The sequence below is a fragment of the Dendrobates tinctorius genome, unplaced genomic scaffold (assembly GCF_039654945.1).
Source record: "Dendrobates tinctorius isolate UK_male_01 unplaced genomic scaffold, ASM3965494v1 ptg000069l, whole genome shotgun sequence".
Classification (NCBI taxonomy): domain Eukaryota; kingdom Metazoa; phylum Chordata; class Amphibia; order Anura; family Dendrobatidae; genus Dendrobates; species Dendrobates tinctorius.
In genome coordinates, this window is record NW_027361737.1 from 21,194,216 (window position 1) to 21,210,353 (window position 16,138).

Here is a 16,138-nt window from a genome sequence, read left to right on the forward strand (position 1 = left end):
TGGTCGGAATCGCTGGTACATCGCTAAGTGTGACAGTACCTTTACAAACATTATTGACACTGTCCCCATTGGGGATCACAATCTAGAATCCCTATCAGTATGCCTTTGGAATAATACCTTGTACGTACAGTTGTGCTCAAAAGTTTACATACCCTTGCAGAATTTTTGCTTTCTTGGCCTTTTTTCAGAGAATATGACTGATAACACCAAAACTTTTTCTCCACTCATGGTTAGTGGTTGGGTGAAGCCATTTATTATCATACTACTGTGTTTTCTCTTTTTAAAGAGAAAGAGGACTTGAACTCTATAGCGTCACCTGTTGGTAGTAGCGATCCTACAAGTCACAATCAACCCTCGTCAGTGCAAAGTATGACGAGGGCCAATAGCCCAAAACACTGTCTGCAAATTGAGATGCTGATTTGGCTTTTATCCTAAGTCATATTACAAGACTCGTTAAAGGGTTAATTGTGACTTGTAGGATCGCTACTACCAGCAGGTGGCGCTATAGATTTCAAGTCCTCTTTCTCTCTGAAGAGGCAATTTGCATATTAAATTTCCCAGAGGAGCATTGCATGGCGAATAAGCCTCCTTATCTTGACAAGCCAGAGCTGGTATGTCACTCTACACAAGGAGAAACCTTTTCTCTTTTTAAATAAAAATGACAACCCAAAACATCCAAATGACCCTGATCAAAAGTTCCATACCCCATTTATTAATATCGTGTATTGCCTCCTCTAACATCAATGACGGCTTGAAGTCTTTTGTGGTAGTTGCGGATGAGGTTCTTTATTTTGTCAGATGGTAAAGCTGCCCACCCTTCTTCTCAAAAAGCCTCCAGTTTCTGTAAATTTCTCAGCTGTCTAGCATGAACTGTGTGCTTGAGATCTCCCCCGAGATCTAGCAGCTGCAAATCATGCAGCTGTGGCGACACAAATTAAATCTCCGAGAACGCCCAAATACTCGGAGAACACCAGAACATGTTCGGAAAACTCGAGTAACAAGCATACTCGCTCATCACTAGTGATGAGCGAACGTGCTCGGATAAGGTGTTCTCTGAGCATGCTCGGGTGCTAACCGAGTTTCTTCAGTGTGCTTGAATAACATGCTCATGTCCCCGCAGCTGTTTGTTAGCCAATCACTGCATGTGTTATGGCTGTAGAACAGCCGTGAGACATGCAGCCGCCGAGACTCAAACATATTTTTCGAGCACGCCAAAGTCACTCGGTTAAATAACACCTTATCCGAGCACGTTCGCTCATCACTAGTCACCAGCTTAAGCCCGGTCTGTTGTAATACAGTTTATGCCCAACTTTTATTTTTCATTTAATGTACAACTAGTATCCTGTCCAGATCTCATACTAATTAAATAGACCCGGCCCAAGGCAAGAACTTCTCAGGAGGTGGTCAGGTCGGGGAGATCTATAGAACTATATATATATATATATTTACATACACACATGCATATATTCAGAAAATAACACAGGATCAATCCTTTAAATTCTTTATTAGGGTTACATTAGGACACAAAACACAATGAGAATCCAGGTTTAAGTCAAGGGTAGTCATTTTATGTCATATAAAATACATTTAAACAAATTCATCCATTTCACTGCCATCTTATCCCATGTACCTGGCATTTTCCCAAGTCTGTATCTGTATCTCACATAAGTGATAAAGGCACCAGTATGGTAAACACGAACTTGACATGTGATAGCACAGAGGTGTGTACAAGTCACAGACGGTATACATAAAATGATGGATGCTCTGCTCTATGTAGATTCATGACAACACAGGAGTGCGGAATTCCCGGATAAGTAAGGAGTCATTTACACCTAATGTAACATCTAATGCCACGAAGCAATGACTGTATCTAATGCACATCTCGGGGTGCGTGGCTAGCAGATGAAGTTCACATATAACAGGTGTTTTTCATGTCTTCTTCTATTCAAAAAAATTTGAGGAAAATGTAATGAAAACAAGAATACAATGATTGGAAAATCTTTTGTAGCCATATTTTATTCACGACAGAACAAAGATCACAGATCAGAAAATGAAGATTAGACCGTTTTTCATTTCATTTGAAAATATTAACTCATTTAGAAATTGATGGTAGTGACACATCTCAAAAAAGTTGGGTCAGAGCTACAGCCTGCCTGTCATTGTGTAGCATCACCTCTTCTTTTTACAAAAGGCTTTAAACGTCTGGGAAGCGAGGATAATGGCCGCTCAACGGTTCTGGAGCTTCTCTGCTGGACTTTTAGTTTCATAAATATTTTCTAAATTCGTTTTTTTTTTTTTTCAAATGTTACGGTAAAATGTCTATGTGATGAATAAAATATGGCTACAAGAGATATTTGCCTTTTACACAGTGTCACAAAATTTTTTTTGAATTAAAGTTGAAGTCTGAAATGCCATTTATAAGAAGTGAAGCTGCTTGATAGATCTTACTCAAAAGAAAGTTACAGAGAAGTTATTTGCAGTGTAGGGAGTAATTAAAAGAAAAGCAAGACCTTGATATTAGAGATGTACATTGCTGCACTGGCTTCCATGTGTCCCTGATGCTATGGGTGCAGCGGAGATGAAGTATTACAAGCTGCGAGCACTGCAGTTACTTACGTTGTGTTAACCCATTTCGCATTATGTCATTAATCACTTTCCCAGATCACCTTGGGGGTGACAGAAGCACATTTTCCAGGCAATTGTCAGGTGTATTAAGAATTCCATGTGTAAGTCCAAGGTCCATGATGTAAGATATTGACATTTTATACTTATGAACACAATGCACAAGGCACAAAAATCTGCATGTTCAGCAAAAGTGAAGCAGATGACGATGCTAGGCAGTGACTTGAGCCTTTGCTGGATTGTACATTCGGAATCCATTAAATGTAATTTATTCTTATGACTACATCAGGCACAGATCGGCTGGAAGTAAAGATGGCGTGTACCAATGTCCTTTATCAGATACACTATGGATTGGTTGTTTTTTGCTGTATTGACAGAAAATAACTGATGTATGATGTCAGAAGGTCGTCCATCTTATAGCCCTGTAGAAGAATAATAGTAATGAAAAAAATAGTATAGAATTATAGTTGAGCAAATATGATTTCCATGACCCTGGTTTAGAGGCCACATTTGTAGTCTGTGACTTCTAGACCAGATCACGGCAAACCTCCTATTACCTACAGCGTCCCCAGAGCCTCTGCTACCCCATCATCATTAAGTTGATGCAAAATGCAGGAATGATGACATGGGGGAGTACTAATCAGAAGAGGCATCATGGATGCTGCAGATAGGAGGGTTCAGGTCCTACTATTGTGGTTAAATAGTTATCTCATTTACAGTGGCTTGCGAAAGTATTCACCCCCTGGCTTTTTATGGGGTTGGGGGGATTACTTTATGTGTGGGGGGATTTGGAGTGGGGATGGGGGGTTATTTAAAGTGTGTGTGGGGATTTGGACTGGGGATAGGGGGATTATTTAATGTGTGTGTGTGGATTTGGAGTGGAGATGGGTGTTATTTAATGTGTGTGGGGAGATTTGGCATGGTGATGGGGGATTTAATGTGTGTGGGGAAACTTCAGGACACAAAATGAAGAGTATGTATGAGGACATATATGAGGAAACAGTATGGGGGATGGGTGCAGACACAGTATAGTGAGTGGGGGGATAGGTGCAGACAGTATGGGGAGCAAACAGGTAAATTATGTGGACACAGTATGAGTACTGATGGGAAAAATTTATGTGGACACAGTATGTGGAGTGAGGGTGATGGGATGTGTGCAGACACAGCATGGGGAGTCAGGGGTATGTGTGAGCAGACAGTATAGAGAGTGAGGGGGTAAATATATGAGGAGACAGTATGGTGAACAGGTGGGATGTTAGAGGAGACAGTATGAGGAGGGAGGGGAATAGTGTGAGGCGACAGTATATTGCAGATATTTTTATATAGGAGCATTATAATGACACTTCTATTTTTAAGGGCATCGTGTGGAGATTTGCTGCAGAAGACCGGAGAAGATGGAAGCCTGCAGAGACGAGATGTGATGAGAAAACTCATCATGGGGTCTGGACAAGAAGAAAAGAAGAAGGAGAACAACTCCAGAGACGATGTCATCTATAAGGTACCTGGATGTAAATATTATTTGTGATACTGACTATTTCTCTTGTTTTTATTTGTTAGGAGTATTAGAGGGGTTGTCCAGGTTTAGGCTGAGTCTGCAGTCATTCTATGTGACTGCAGATTTCTGAATTCTCACAGTGCTCACTGAACGCTGTCAGGATTCTCTCATGCCGGTAATATACATACCTACGGTCACATGCTGACTAGACATGTGTGGCCTCACTCAATGAAAATGAACGGAGCGAGGCCGGGCACGTCTAGTCGGAATGTGGCCAGAAGTTTATAAATCACATGCTTGTGCTGACATAACCGTGTACTTTTGCCACCGGTATGGGAGAATGCTAAAAGTGTGCAGTGCATTCGTGTTTAGAATTCAGAAGCTGCAATGTCAGGATTCAGCTCTGCAGGTTCCAGCAGTCATCACATGGACACTTCACACATATGTGATTTTCATACTTATGGTCCTGTGACAATGAGCTTCTCTTCCTGCTTCACTCAGTTTTTCACTGAACATTGAGAGCATTAAGGAGAGCAGCTAGTCGGTACATGACTAAGTATGGAAATCACATGTGTGCTTGGTGGTGGTGGTGGGGGGGGCGCCGAAAGTGCCCAAACTTTTCATGCCATTGTAAAACAATGTTTAGACAATTGCAGGTTCAAGTCCCCCCAGGAGGACTAAAAAAAGAATGCTAAAAAGCTATAAAATTGCAATTCACTCACCTTTGAAAAATAAAGGCATTAAAAAATTAAGTGCAAACATATTGAGTATTGCCTTAACCCATACAGTAGAGCAAAATAAAATATCAAATTGCCATAATTGTTGTTTTTTGGCTGCTGCACTTCCTCCCAAAAATACAATAAAAACCAATCAAAACATTTTATATAAATCAAAATGTTATTGATAAAAACATCAGCTCATCATGCAAAAATTCAGCCCACAAATAAAAAAAAAAGTTATGGGTTTCAAAAATGGCAACACAAACCAATTTATTGTAATTTTTGTTCTGCCACTTTCTGTATTTATCTTTATCACTAAAATCTAAAATAACAAATAGACTAATGGAGAATTAAATAGCCATATTAATGCACAATGAATGAATTTCGTAGAAACAAACCCTAAAATCATGAACAGAATTGTGTTTTTTTTTTTTTGCAATTTCACTGAACTTTTCTTTGCAATTGTTTTGCACTATCCAGTACATTGTACAGTTAGTGACATCAATAGAGTCATTCAAAACTACAACTTGTTCTGCAAAACACATGCCTACATACAGCTATGTTAATGGAAAAATAAAAAGTTATGACTCTTAGATGAAAGGTAGGAAAAATTAGCATTTTGTCAGCACTATAGGTGCAGGAACTTGCTTTCCCTCACTTCTCAGCATGGATTGCACTTTTCATTGTCCAGTGGCTTGTTTGCCACCAATTTAAAGTCCTCCTCTTTATTATGGCTGCATGCCTCTTAGAACCCTTCCTGCAATTGTTTTGACCTTTTGGGTAAATCTTTGTCAACCTGAAGGTTATTATTATATGCAACTCACACAGACGTGGCACTTACCAATGAAGTCTCACATAGGATCTTGTTATCTCGCACCAGGTTCCCAGTTGTCATCTGAAAATATGTATTTCCGCTGTTCCAGCGAGAGATTTTATTTAGTGGATGGTTAACAAGCAACTCCTATGTGGACAGAAAAAATAGTTACCTACAAGCCTTATCAGTGCTCCATAAAAACTGCACAAATATATTTCCTTTTTCAAATGTTTTACTTCTATATGTATATGTATATATGTTATACATTCAAGGGCTTGTCCACTACTTGGACAACCCTTTCTCAATCCCAGCTATACTCTTCTCCAGTGCCTGATCCATTCCAGTGGTGTCAGCACTGGTTTTCCTGGGAATCACGTGAGATTATGAGTCGTGATTCCTACAGCCAAGGCCAATCACCACCAAAGGTGAGGAGAGTGAAGTCAGTGCTGATTGGTTGCTGGGATCGCATGACATTGCTATGTCACGCGATCCCTGGGAGAGCCAGTACAGACACCGCTGGAGGCGAGTATAGGTCTTATTGTTTTACAAGGGGGAAGGGTAGTGGACAAACCCTTTAATCAACAGCTGCTAAACAAATTTATTAAATCAAACATGGTGTTTTTAATTAAAAGATTCCCACCCCTTTAAAAAAAAAAAGAAGCAAAATAAAAAAAAGTTCTCTCTTATCCATAGGATAGGGGACAGCTCACTGATCACTGGGGGTCAAACTGCTGCAGGGGTCCCGAGGTCAGTGCTCTAGCACCCTGACAATGTGCTCTGCAGCCCCATCTTGTATAGAGCAGAAGGACACATATACTCGACCTCTGCTCAATTTTGTCTCAAGATGACTCCCGAAAAAAGTTGAGCGTGCTATTTCTGTCAGTATTATAGACAATGAAGGAAGGCCAAGGATGAGTACTGTCGTTCCATTCAAGATAGTGCTGCAGAACCACATACTTGCAGATCCATAGCCCTGATCTCAGTATTACTGGTGCCCAGCCGGTTGGACCCCAGCAATCGACAAGCTATCACAGATAACTTATTGTTTGCCTGGAAGTCAGACTACTAGGATGCACAGCAAACAGCACGCTAATACCTATTCTGAGGATAGGGGATAGCTAGCTTTTTTGGGAATAACTAACATTTTGATCAAAATTAATAAGCCTATTGCCGTGTCATGACACCTTCTATAGGTGATCCCTACTCAATCAGGTGCAGCCTGGCATGGCAACCACCGACACTGCAACATAGCGCTCCTAGCGTGTTTCAGGTCCTCTATAGGTATGAAGAAAGTTTTTGGACTTAGGATGTATTATTATCTTGCTGGATAGGTGCAGGGTGGATGTGGACAGTAATAGGACGATGCGCAGGTTACTTTTTTAACTCCACACTCCAGTGTACCTGAATTGGTTTCTAGATCTAGGAATGATTAGAGGATCATTAGTTTCCTGGAAGCCTACATTTCTTACCTTCGTCTTGGGATGAAATAAAGATACCCCATGCTTGTTTATTGCAATGAGTACAATATCAGGCAATGAAGGATCAGATGATTGCTGGAAGGTAAAGCTAGATTACCAAATGGAACCAAAAAATGTTGCTGTTCTTACAACAGATATAGTCATAATAATATAGAAAGTATATGGTAAGTATATAAGTATATACATTATAGTTCATAGAAATGTATAAAATAATATACACTAAACTATGCAACACTATTAGATACAGGCAAACCAAACTACATTCATTTTACTGTGTTTAAAGCAATCCAGCTTTATTTAAAGAAAAAAAATGAAGAACTCATAGTCTCATAGGTCCTGATTCATCAAAGTATTTTCATCAGAATTATGGAATAATATTGCAGTAAAACACTTTGATAAATTGCAAAATTTTGTGCAACTCGAGACTGCGCAAAAATATTAAAACTTTTGGCATTTTTACTCCAATTTCGCTCAGTTCTGCCTAAAGGTGCGGAGCGGGAGCGTTACAGTGGCGTGACACCACGGCTTGTCTATTTCAGTTTAGTGTAACTTACACCAGAAATCTTACTCCAGCTCCTAACTTGAGTAAGATTAGTGATGAGGCAAATGCCACTTTTTAAACAAGCCAAAGGTGTGCACCTCTTAATGTAAAGGTTATTATCTAAAAAAATATTTTTTACATGTTGTTTTGACCTATGCTATTAAATTGTATTTATGTTTTTTTTTTTAAATACATTTTACTTTGCAGGTCTTTGGTGTGTCAAAGGTTGTCATAAGTTTATACTCCCAGACTCTGCCGTCTCTCTGAGATTTGAAGTTACCTTTCAATTCAAGTAATTTCAGGTCCAACATTTTTGTATGCCTGATCACAGCACCATGGACCTGAAATTACTTGTATTGAAAGGTAATTTCAAGTCTCAGAGAGACAGGAGGGTATGGGAGTATAAACTTATGACAACCTTTGACACACTTAGTGCAGGAATGAATGTGTTGCATGGATTTATGTCTTTTTATATCAAATAAGGAATTTGCTCTTCAGACTTTGTGGGGGCATCACACAACACAGAACCAGACCCCAATCAGAGGGCAATAAAACTTTCACTTCTAATCTATGAAGTGTTCCAATATTTATGGACACAACTGTTTATCACTCTCCCATAATGACAGGTTCTATGCTGTGTTGTGTATAAATATGTGATTCTTCAGATTTTGTATTAGTCTATGCCTGATGAAGAGACCTGAGTAGTCTCGAAAGCTTGCAATTTGTTACCATCTTTTCAGTTAGCCATTAAAAGGCATCAACCACTGAGGACTCAATTCCAAATATTTTTCCACTGGAAATGGTCATTCTGCTGGTAATAGACCAGTTTCCACTATCTCTCATGTGTTTATACCTCACCTTGACCTCGAAGAATGCAGAACCAAATGTTGGCCACCTGCTAATATGCTTCAGAAATGCAATCTTAGCTTCTTCCACAGTTTTCTTCTCATGTTTATTGTAAGAAGCTATTATGTTCTACAAACAAAATAATATATTATCAGTGTATCACATCCCCAATATACAGGAAAATAATGCTAAAAGAAAAAAAGTCACAATTCATAAATCTGATTTAGACCTTATTTGCATTGCTAACCATTTTCAGATTACAGCATAACAATTTTTAAAAGTAGTGAGAGCAACATGAAATATAAAAAAATATAAATTGTTTTGTACAAAAATAGTATGCAACAATATTAGTAACATTTTCAAGACAAAAAAAAGTGCAAAATCCTTGACAAATTCAACCAATGGTGTCTAGCATTATGCTCTTGGCCACTGAACTCTCCGAGTGCCAAAGTTACTGCTACCAGTGTGGGTGAATTAAAATGTGTCAGATTTGTTGTAGAAATTTCTGTGACTGTCACATTTAACTGAATACAGTTTGAAGAAGACCATGTACATGGTGAAGAAACAATCTCATTAAAATAGATTGAAATGATTTTCAGTTGCAAAAGTTTCTGCAACAAATTTTCGGTTTGTGAATGCACGCTATTACAAATGCATCGAAATAAGACAAAGGTGATGGGGACTTGGAATAGCCTCTTTCTTAGAAACCATGTGAATATAGGTCCAATTACACTGGTCAACAAACTGCCCACAACGATCAATGACCAATATAGGCAATCATATCTGCATAAGTTGGTTGGCGCTTGTTCACTTTCATTATCGTTCCTTTTTCATTGTGCTGATGTGCTGTCAACCAACAATAATTTCTCCCTGTATAAAAGATTAGATTCTCGACAAATAAGTAGTTTGATTAATAGGTCCTTAAAGGGAATCTTCAGTAGCATCAGCCTTCATAAGCAGTCTGTAAGAGCATGTAGGTCATAGAAAGGTTGATAAAATGATACTTTGATATTTGCGAACTTATGTCTCATTCCAGAGAAATCCATGTTTTTCTTATGTGTAAATGAGCTATTAAGATCTCTTTGCCGAACATAGATCTCTTTCAGAATCTGCCTCCAGGACTTATATTAAATGAAAGGGGGTACCAGTGTGAGACATGTAATGACTGACAGTTTGCGCATAATCACAGAAGCTCTGCAGTGAAATTAGAACACAGTATAGCAGAGTTAAACCTTGTCTCACTACAAACACATTTGCAGATATCTTCTCACAGTGCTGTCAGCTTTGCTGCCCCTCCTCTCCACACTGGCGGCCTGGGAGATGGAAGCTGTAAGGGAACCTGTCATGTAAAATAACGTCATTAACCTGCAGATATGGCGTTAATCTGCAGGTTAATAGCCTTGTCAACCTGCCTTCTGCCCGCACTTAGAGCCTTGTTGCCGGGGGTAAATTAACGTTATTTTCCCGGCAGCGTTGGGGTTTCAGTCATGGGGTGGAATCAGCACTGCTTCAGTCACTGCTCTGTGTATAGAGAGTGGTGGCTGTAATCACGCCCCTGTCACTGACTAACAGCTGGTTCTACTGCTGAGCGAGCGCCACTCCTGTAACTGAAACCTGAGGACTGCAGGAAATAAACTTAATTTCCTTCCAGCAGCGGAGCTCTAAGTGCGGGGACCAGGCAGGTTCAGAATGCTATTAATCTGCATATTAACCCCATATCTGAAGGTTAATAGCATTCTTTCACGTGACAGGTTCCCTTGCAGTACTGTGAGAGGACAGCTACAACTAAAAATGTGTCTATAATGAGGCAAAGTTCACTTCTGCTGTACTGTGTTAGCTCTGACTTTACTACAGAGTGATGTGTAATTATGAGAGCAGACTGTTAGTCATTACATGTCTCACACTAACAATGCTTGAGGCAGTAAAATAAGCTCTAGAGGCAGACTCTCAGGGAAATCAGTGACTGGTCCATAGATTATTATTATTATTATTATTATTATTATTATTATTATGCATTTATATAGCGCCATTTATTCCATGGCGCTTTACATGTGAAAAGGGGAAATATAGACAAGTATATTAAACATGTGTAAGACAAGGGACACACAAGTACATAAGGAGAGGGGACCCTGCCCGTGAGGGTTCACAGTCTACAGGGGTGGGTGAGGATACAGTAGGAGAGGGTAGAGCAGGTCTTGCTGTGGTTCAGTAGACCGAGGATCATTGCTGGCTGTAGGCTTGTCGGAACAGGTGGGTCTTCAGGTTCTTCTTGAAGGTTTCCGTTGATGGTGAGAGTCTGATGTGTTGCGGCAGGGAGTTCCAGAGTATGGGAGAAGCACGGGAGAAGTCTTGTATGCGGTTGTGGGAAGAAGAGATAAGGGGGGAGTAAAGAAGGAGATCTTGAGATGATCGAAGGTTGCGTGCGGGTAGGTATCTAGAGACCATGTCACAGATGTATGGAGGAGACAGGTTGTGGATGGCTTTGTATGTCATGCTTAGGGTTTTGAATTGGAGCCTCTGGGCGATAGGAAGCCAGTGAAGGGCCTGGCATAGGGGGGAGGCTGGGGAATAGCGGGGAGACAGGTGGATTAGTCGGGCAGCAGAGTGTAGGATGGACTGGAGCAGAGCCAGAGTGCTAGAAGGGAGGCCAGAGAGTAGGAGGTTGCAGTAGTCGAGGCGGGAGATAAGAGCATGCACTAGTGTTTTTGTGGTTTCATGGTTGAGGAATGAGCGGATCCGGGAAATATTTTTGAGTTTGAGGCGGCAGGAGGAGGCGAGGGCTTGGATATGTGGTTTGAAAGAGAGCGCAGAGTCAAGGATCACTCCAAGGCACCGAGCGTACGGGACTGGGGAAAGAGAGCATCCATTGGCATTGATGGATAGGTCTGGTGGAGGGGTAGAGTGAGATGGGGGAAAGATGATGAATTCTGTTTTGTCCATGTTCAGTTTGAGAAAGCGAGCAGAGAAGAAGGCTGAGATAGCAGACAGACATTGTGGGATTTCAGTCAGTAAGGAGGCGAGGTTGGGTCCAGATAGGCAGATCTGCGTGTCATCGGCATAGCGGTGATACTGCAAACCATGGGATTCTATGAGCTGTCCCAAGCTGAAGGTATAGATGGAGAATAGTAGGGGTCCTAGGACAGAGCCTTGGGGAACACCGACAGACAGGGGGTGAGGTGAGGAGGTGGTGTGTGAGAGGGAGACACTAAATGTTCGGTCTGTTAGGTATGATGAGATCCAGGATAGGGCCAGGTCTGTAATGCCAAGAGATGAGAGAGTCTGTAGCAGGAGGGAATGGTCTACGGTGTCGAAGGCAGAGGACAGGTCCAGGAGAAGGAGGACAGAGTAGTGTTGCTTGCTCTTGGCGGTTAGTAAGTCGCTAGTGACTTTAGTTAGGGCAGTTTCAGTTGAGTGATGCGGTCGGAAGCCAGATTGCAACCGGTCAAAGAGGGAACAGGAGGAGAGGCAGGAGGACAGTTCAAGATATACATGCTGTTCCAGTAGTTTTGAGGCATAAGGGAGAAGAGATATTGGGCGATAGTTGGACACAGAGGATTGGTCAAGGGAGGGCTTTTTGAGGATGGGTGTGATTGAGGCATGTTTGAAGGATGAGGGAAAGACACCATTTGTAAGTGAAAGGTTGAAAAGGTGTGTTAGAGATGGGGTGAAGACTGTGGCCAAGTTAGGGATGAGGTGAGACGGGAGTGGGTCGAGGGCACAAGTGGTGAGGTGTGATCTTGACAGAAGGGTGGAGAGCTGATCTTCTGTCATGGTGGAGAAGCTGGCTTTTGCAGAACAGGGCTGAGCGGCTAAGAGGGGCATTGAGGGCTGCGGGCCAAAGTTTTGTCTGATCGTGTTGATCTTCTGCTAAAAGAAGGAGGCAAAGTCTTCGGCAGAAATGAGAGGAGGGGGAGGAGGTGCTGTGGGACGGAGTATAGAATTGAAAGTGTTGAAGAGCTGTTTAGGGTTGTGAGACAGGGAGGATATGAGAGATGCAAAGTAAGTTTGTTTTTCGGCAGAGAGCGTGGACTTAAAGCTGGCAAGGGACTGCTTGTATGCGTTGAAGTGCTCAGTAGAATGGGTTCTCTTCCATCTCCGCTCAGCGGCCCTGGAAACCCGTCTCAGTTCTTTGGTCAGGCTAGTGAGCCAGGGCTGCCTGTTGATTGTTCGAGTTTTGCTCTGCGTGAGAGGGGCAGCCGAATCAAGTGTTGCTGTTATTGTGGTGTGCATCTGTGTCATGAAGGGAAGCTATGTCTGTAAGAGGGAGAAGGGATTCAGAGAGTGATTGTAAATTGAGGTGTTTGAAATTCCTGCGAGGGTGAGCAAGTTTATGGAGCGAGGGTTGCGCAGTAGGAGAGGAGAGGGAGGAGAATGTCAGTAGGTTGTGGTCAGACATGGGGAGGGGTGAGTTATTGAGATTAGTGAGGGAACAGAGTCGGGTGAAGATAAGGTCCAGCGTGTGACCATCTTTGTGAGTGGCCGCAGAGGACGATTGAGTGAGGCCGAGGGAAGCCGTGAGTGATAGAAGTTTAGAGGCAGCCGGGGTGGAAGTGTCAATGTGGATGTTGAAGTCGCCCATGATGATGGTGGGGATGTCAGCAGAAAGGAAATGGAGTAGCCAGGTGGTGAAGTGGTCGAGAAAGGTGGAGATGGCTAGTTCTGGGGGGCGGTAGATGACAGCCAGTTGGAGGTTGGAGGGGGAATAGATGCAGACGGAGAGCACCTCGAATGAGGGAAGAGTAGCGGAGGGTGGCAAAGGAATTGGGGCAAAGGAGCAGGTATCAGACAGGAGCAAGCCAACTCCTCCACCACGTTTGTTGCTGGGGCGAGGGGTGTGAGAGAGATGGAATCCGCCATAGGAAAGCGCAGCTGGAGAGGCTGTGTCAGAGGGAGTGAGCCAGGTTTCAGTGATGGCGAGGAAGGAGAGTTTGTTGGTGATAAAGAGGTCTTGGATAAATTATAGCTTGTTGCAGACAGAGCGTACGTTCCATAGGGCTCCAGGTAAGGGGGTTGAGGGAGTGGGGGCTGGATGAATGGGTATGAGGTTATCATGGTTGCGAAGACGTGTATAGGATCGTGGCAGGGTGGTAGAAGCGAGTGTAGGGAGGTGTTGAGGAGGGCCAGGATTAGGGGATACGTCACCAGCAATAAGGAGTAGTAGACAGAGCATTAGAAGGTGGGAGCAGGATAGGACATGATGTGGCCGTGTGGGTCTGGAGAAAAAGGATTTTGTATGTGGAGGAATGTTGTGAGTTCATTTTCCCCTTCAATACTGAGGCCCGAGGAACTCCCTCTTCTGGTAAAGAAAGGTAGTGAGCCTGATTATCAAACACCTGAGGCTGATGATGATGACTGGCTGAGTGGAGTTACTGACTGGATATAAGGCTGCCGACGCCCTTCTGCCCTGCGGGTGATTTCTCTGTGGGATCCTTGGAGACCAGTCTGAATTCCTGCTCCTCTAAGCTAAGTTTGCTGCTCGGCTTTTTGCATTTGCGCTTTGACTTTGTTTGCTTTGTTTTTCTGGATTTCTGCCATTCCCTGCTGGGGTATGCTGAATTCCTTTAACTCTGTCTTCTGAAAATACCTGAGTGCTGATTTAGTTTTTGAAGCCTAGCTGCTTCAGGGTCTTTTTCATATCAGCTTGTTGGCTTATGTCTTTGATAGGGTTTTGGCAGATTGCAGACAGCAGCCTTCCTGTCCTTTCCTATCTAGGTAGTTTTGGGCCCCGGCTTTGCTCAGTCTATCTTTCTGTCTGTGTTAGTGTTTTCATCTTGCTTCACCGTCATTATATGTTGGGGGCTGCCTATTGCTTTGGGGTCTGCTCTGGGGCAGTTTAGATTTCCCCTTTCTTTCTTTAGGCCTATTTAATTCTCCGGCTGTGTTCGAGGGGTCTAGGGCATCGTAGGAACCCCCCACGGCTACTGCTAGTTGTGTTGATAGGTTCAGGGGTCTGCAATCTGATAGTTGCCAACTTCTCTGGTTTTCTGGACTTAGCTTGTATTTCTGTTTTTGCCTCCTACGGTGACTCAATCATAACAGAATCACCCGCCATACCGCAGATCCTAGGGTACTCAATAGCAGGAAAGAATTGTAAAAAAAAAAAAAAAAAAAAAGTGTGTATATTTTTTCCTCTATATCTCTGAGGCCGTAGGGGGAATTTTTTTTTCTCTCAATGGAGATAAAGCAATTGTCTGATCGTGGGGAGCAGCTCGCTGCGGAAGTGTGGGGAATTTCCGCCTACCTTGCTCATTCACATGCTGCTGAACCAAAGATTCCTACACCTGATGTATTTTTTTGGGATCGGTCTAAATTTTTGAATTTCAAAAATAATTGTAAATTATTTTTGCCTTGAAGCCTAACTCGTCAGGGAGCTCCGCGCAGCAGGTTAAAATTGTCATCTCTTTGCTGCGTGGCGATCCCCAGGATTGGGCGTTTTCTTTGAAACCAGATGATCCTATTCTGACTAATGTGAACGCATTTTTTCAGGCCTTGGGGTTGTTGTATGACGAACCTAATGCCATTGATCAGGCTGAAAAGACCCTGCTGGCATTGAACCAGGGTCGTGATTCTGCAGAATTGTACTGTCAAAAATTCCGAAAGTGGGCAGTACTTACTACCTGGAATGATAATGCCTTGGCTGCTCTCTTTCGGAAGGGGTTGTCTGAAGCCGTAAAAGATACTATGGTGGGATTTCCTGTTCCCTCTGGTCTTGACGATTCTATGTCATTAGCCATTCAGGTTGATCGGCGTTTGCGCGAACGCAAAGCTGCACGAGAGGTGTTGCCACCTGTTGAACAAATGTCTGAACCTATGCAATGTGATAGAGTTTTTTCCAGAGAGCAGCGTCAGGAGTTCAGAAGGCATAATAAGTTGTGTTTTTTCTGTGGAGATGCCTCGCATATTATTTCTGTCTGTCCTAAACGAGAGAAACGCTTTGCACACACGTTTTCTGTTGGGGGTGTTCAACCTAAGTTTCTTCTGGCTATTACTTTGATCTGCTCCCTGTCCACATTTTCCGCCAAGGCTTTTGTGGATTCGGGAGCAGCCCTAAACCTAATGGACTTGGATTTTGCTAAACGTTGTGGATTTCTGATGACACCTCTGCAGACGCCTATCCCTTTGAGGGGGATTGATGCTACTCCTTTGGCTAAAAATAAACCTCAGTTTTGGACCCAGGTGGTAATGCGGGTCGCCCCAGACCATCAAGAAAATTGCAGATTTTTGGTGTTGCATAATCTGCATGATACTATTGTTCTGGGGTTTCCCTGGTTACAAATTCATAATCCAGTTTTGGATTGGAAATCTGTGTCTGTGGTGAGTTGGGGTTGTCGGTGTGCCTTTATAGTGAGGCTCCGGTGTTTTCCACCTCTCCTCAGTCGCATGATGTTCCTGATTATTTGGCGGACTTTTATGATGTATTTAGTGAGAATGAGTCTGCGTCTCTGCCTCCTCATAGGAGTTATGACTGTGCAATTGAACTGAGCCCGGGGTGTAAATTTCCCAAGGGTCGGCTCTTCAATTTATCTGTACCCGAGCATGAGGCTATGCGATCCTATATTAAGGAGGCGTTGGAGAAGGGTCATATTAGACCATCCTCGTCACCCTTAGGTGCCAGTTTTTTTT

The 16,138-nt window shown here is 42.7% G+C and overlaps 1 protein-coding gene across 1 annotated transcript in view; it reads right to left on the bottom strand.

Annotated features, from left to right (window-relative positions):
* Nucleotides 1–1,485: 1,485 nt before the first annotated feature.
* The window catches only part of MYO7B (myosin VIIB), a 271,725-nt gene continuing 257,072 nt past the window's right edge, over nucleotides 1,486–16,138 (bottom strand). The window contains exons 45-48 of the mRNA XM_073581166.1: nucleotides 8,528–8,644; nucleotides 7,120–7,203; nucleotides 5,678–5,797; nucleotides 1,486–3,044 (exon numbers count right to left, since the gene is read on the bottom strand). Of these exons, the coding sequence (XP_073437267.1) occupies nucleotides 2,967–3,044; nucleotides 5,678–5,797; nucleotides 7,120–7,203; nucleotides 8,528–8,644 (399 nt within the window). The 3' untranslated portion in view covers nucleotides 1,486–2,966. The remainder of the gene's footprint in view (nucleotides 3,045–5,677; nucleotides 5,798–7,119; nucleotides 7,204–8,527; nucleotides 8,645–16,138) is intronic.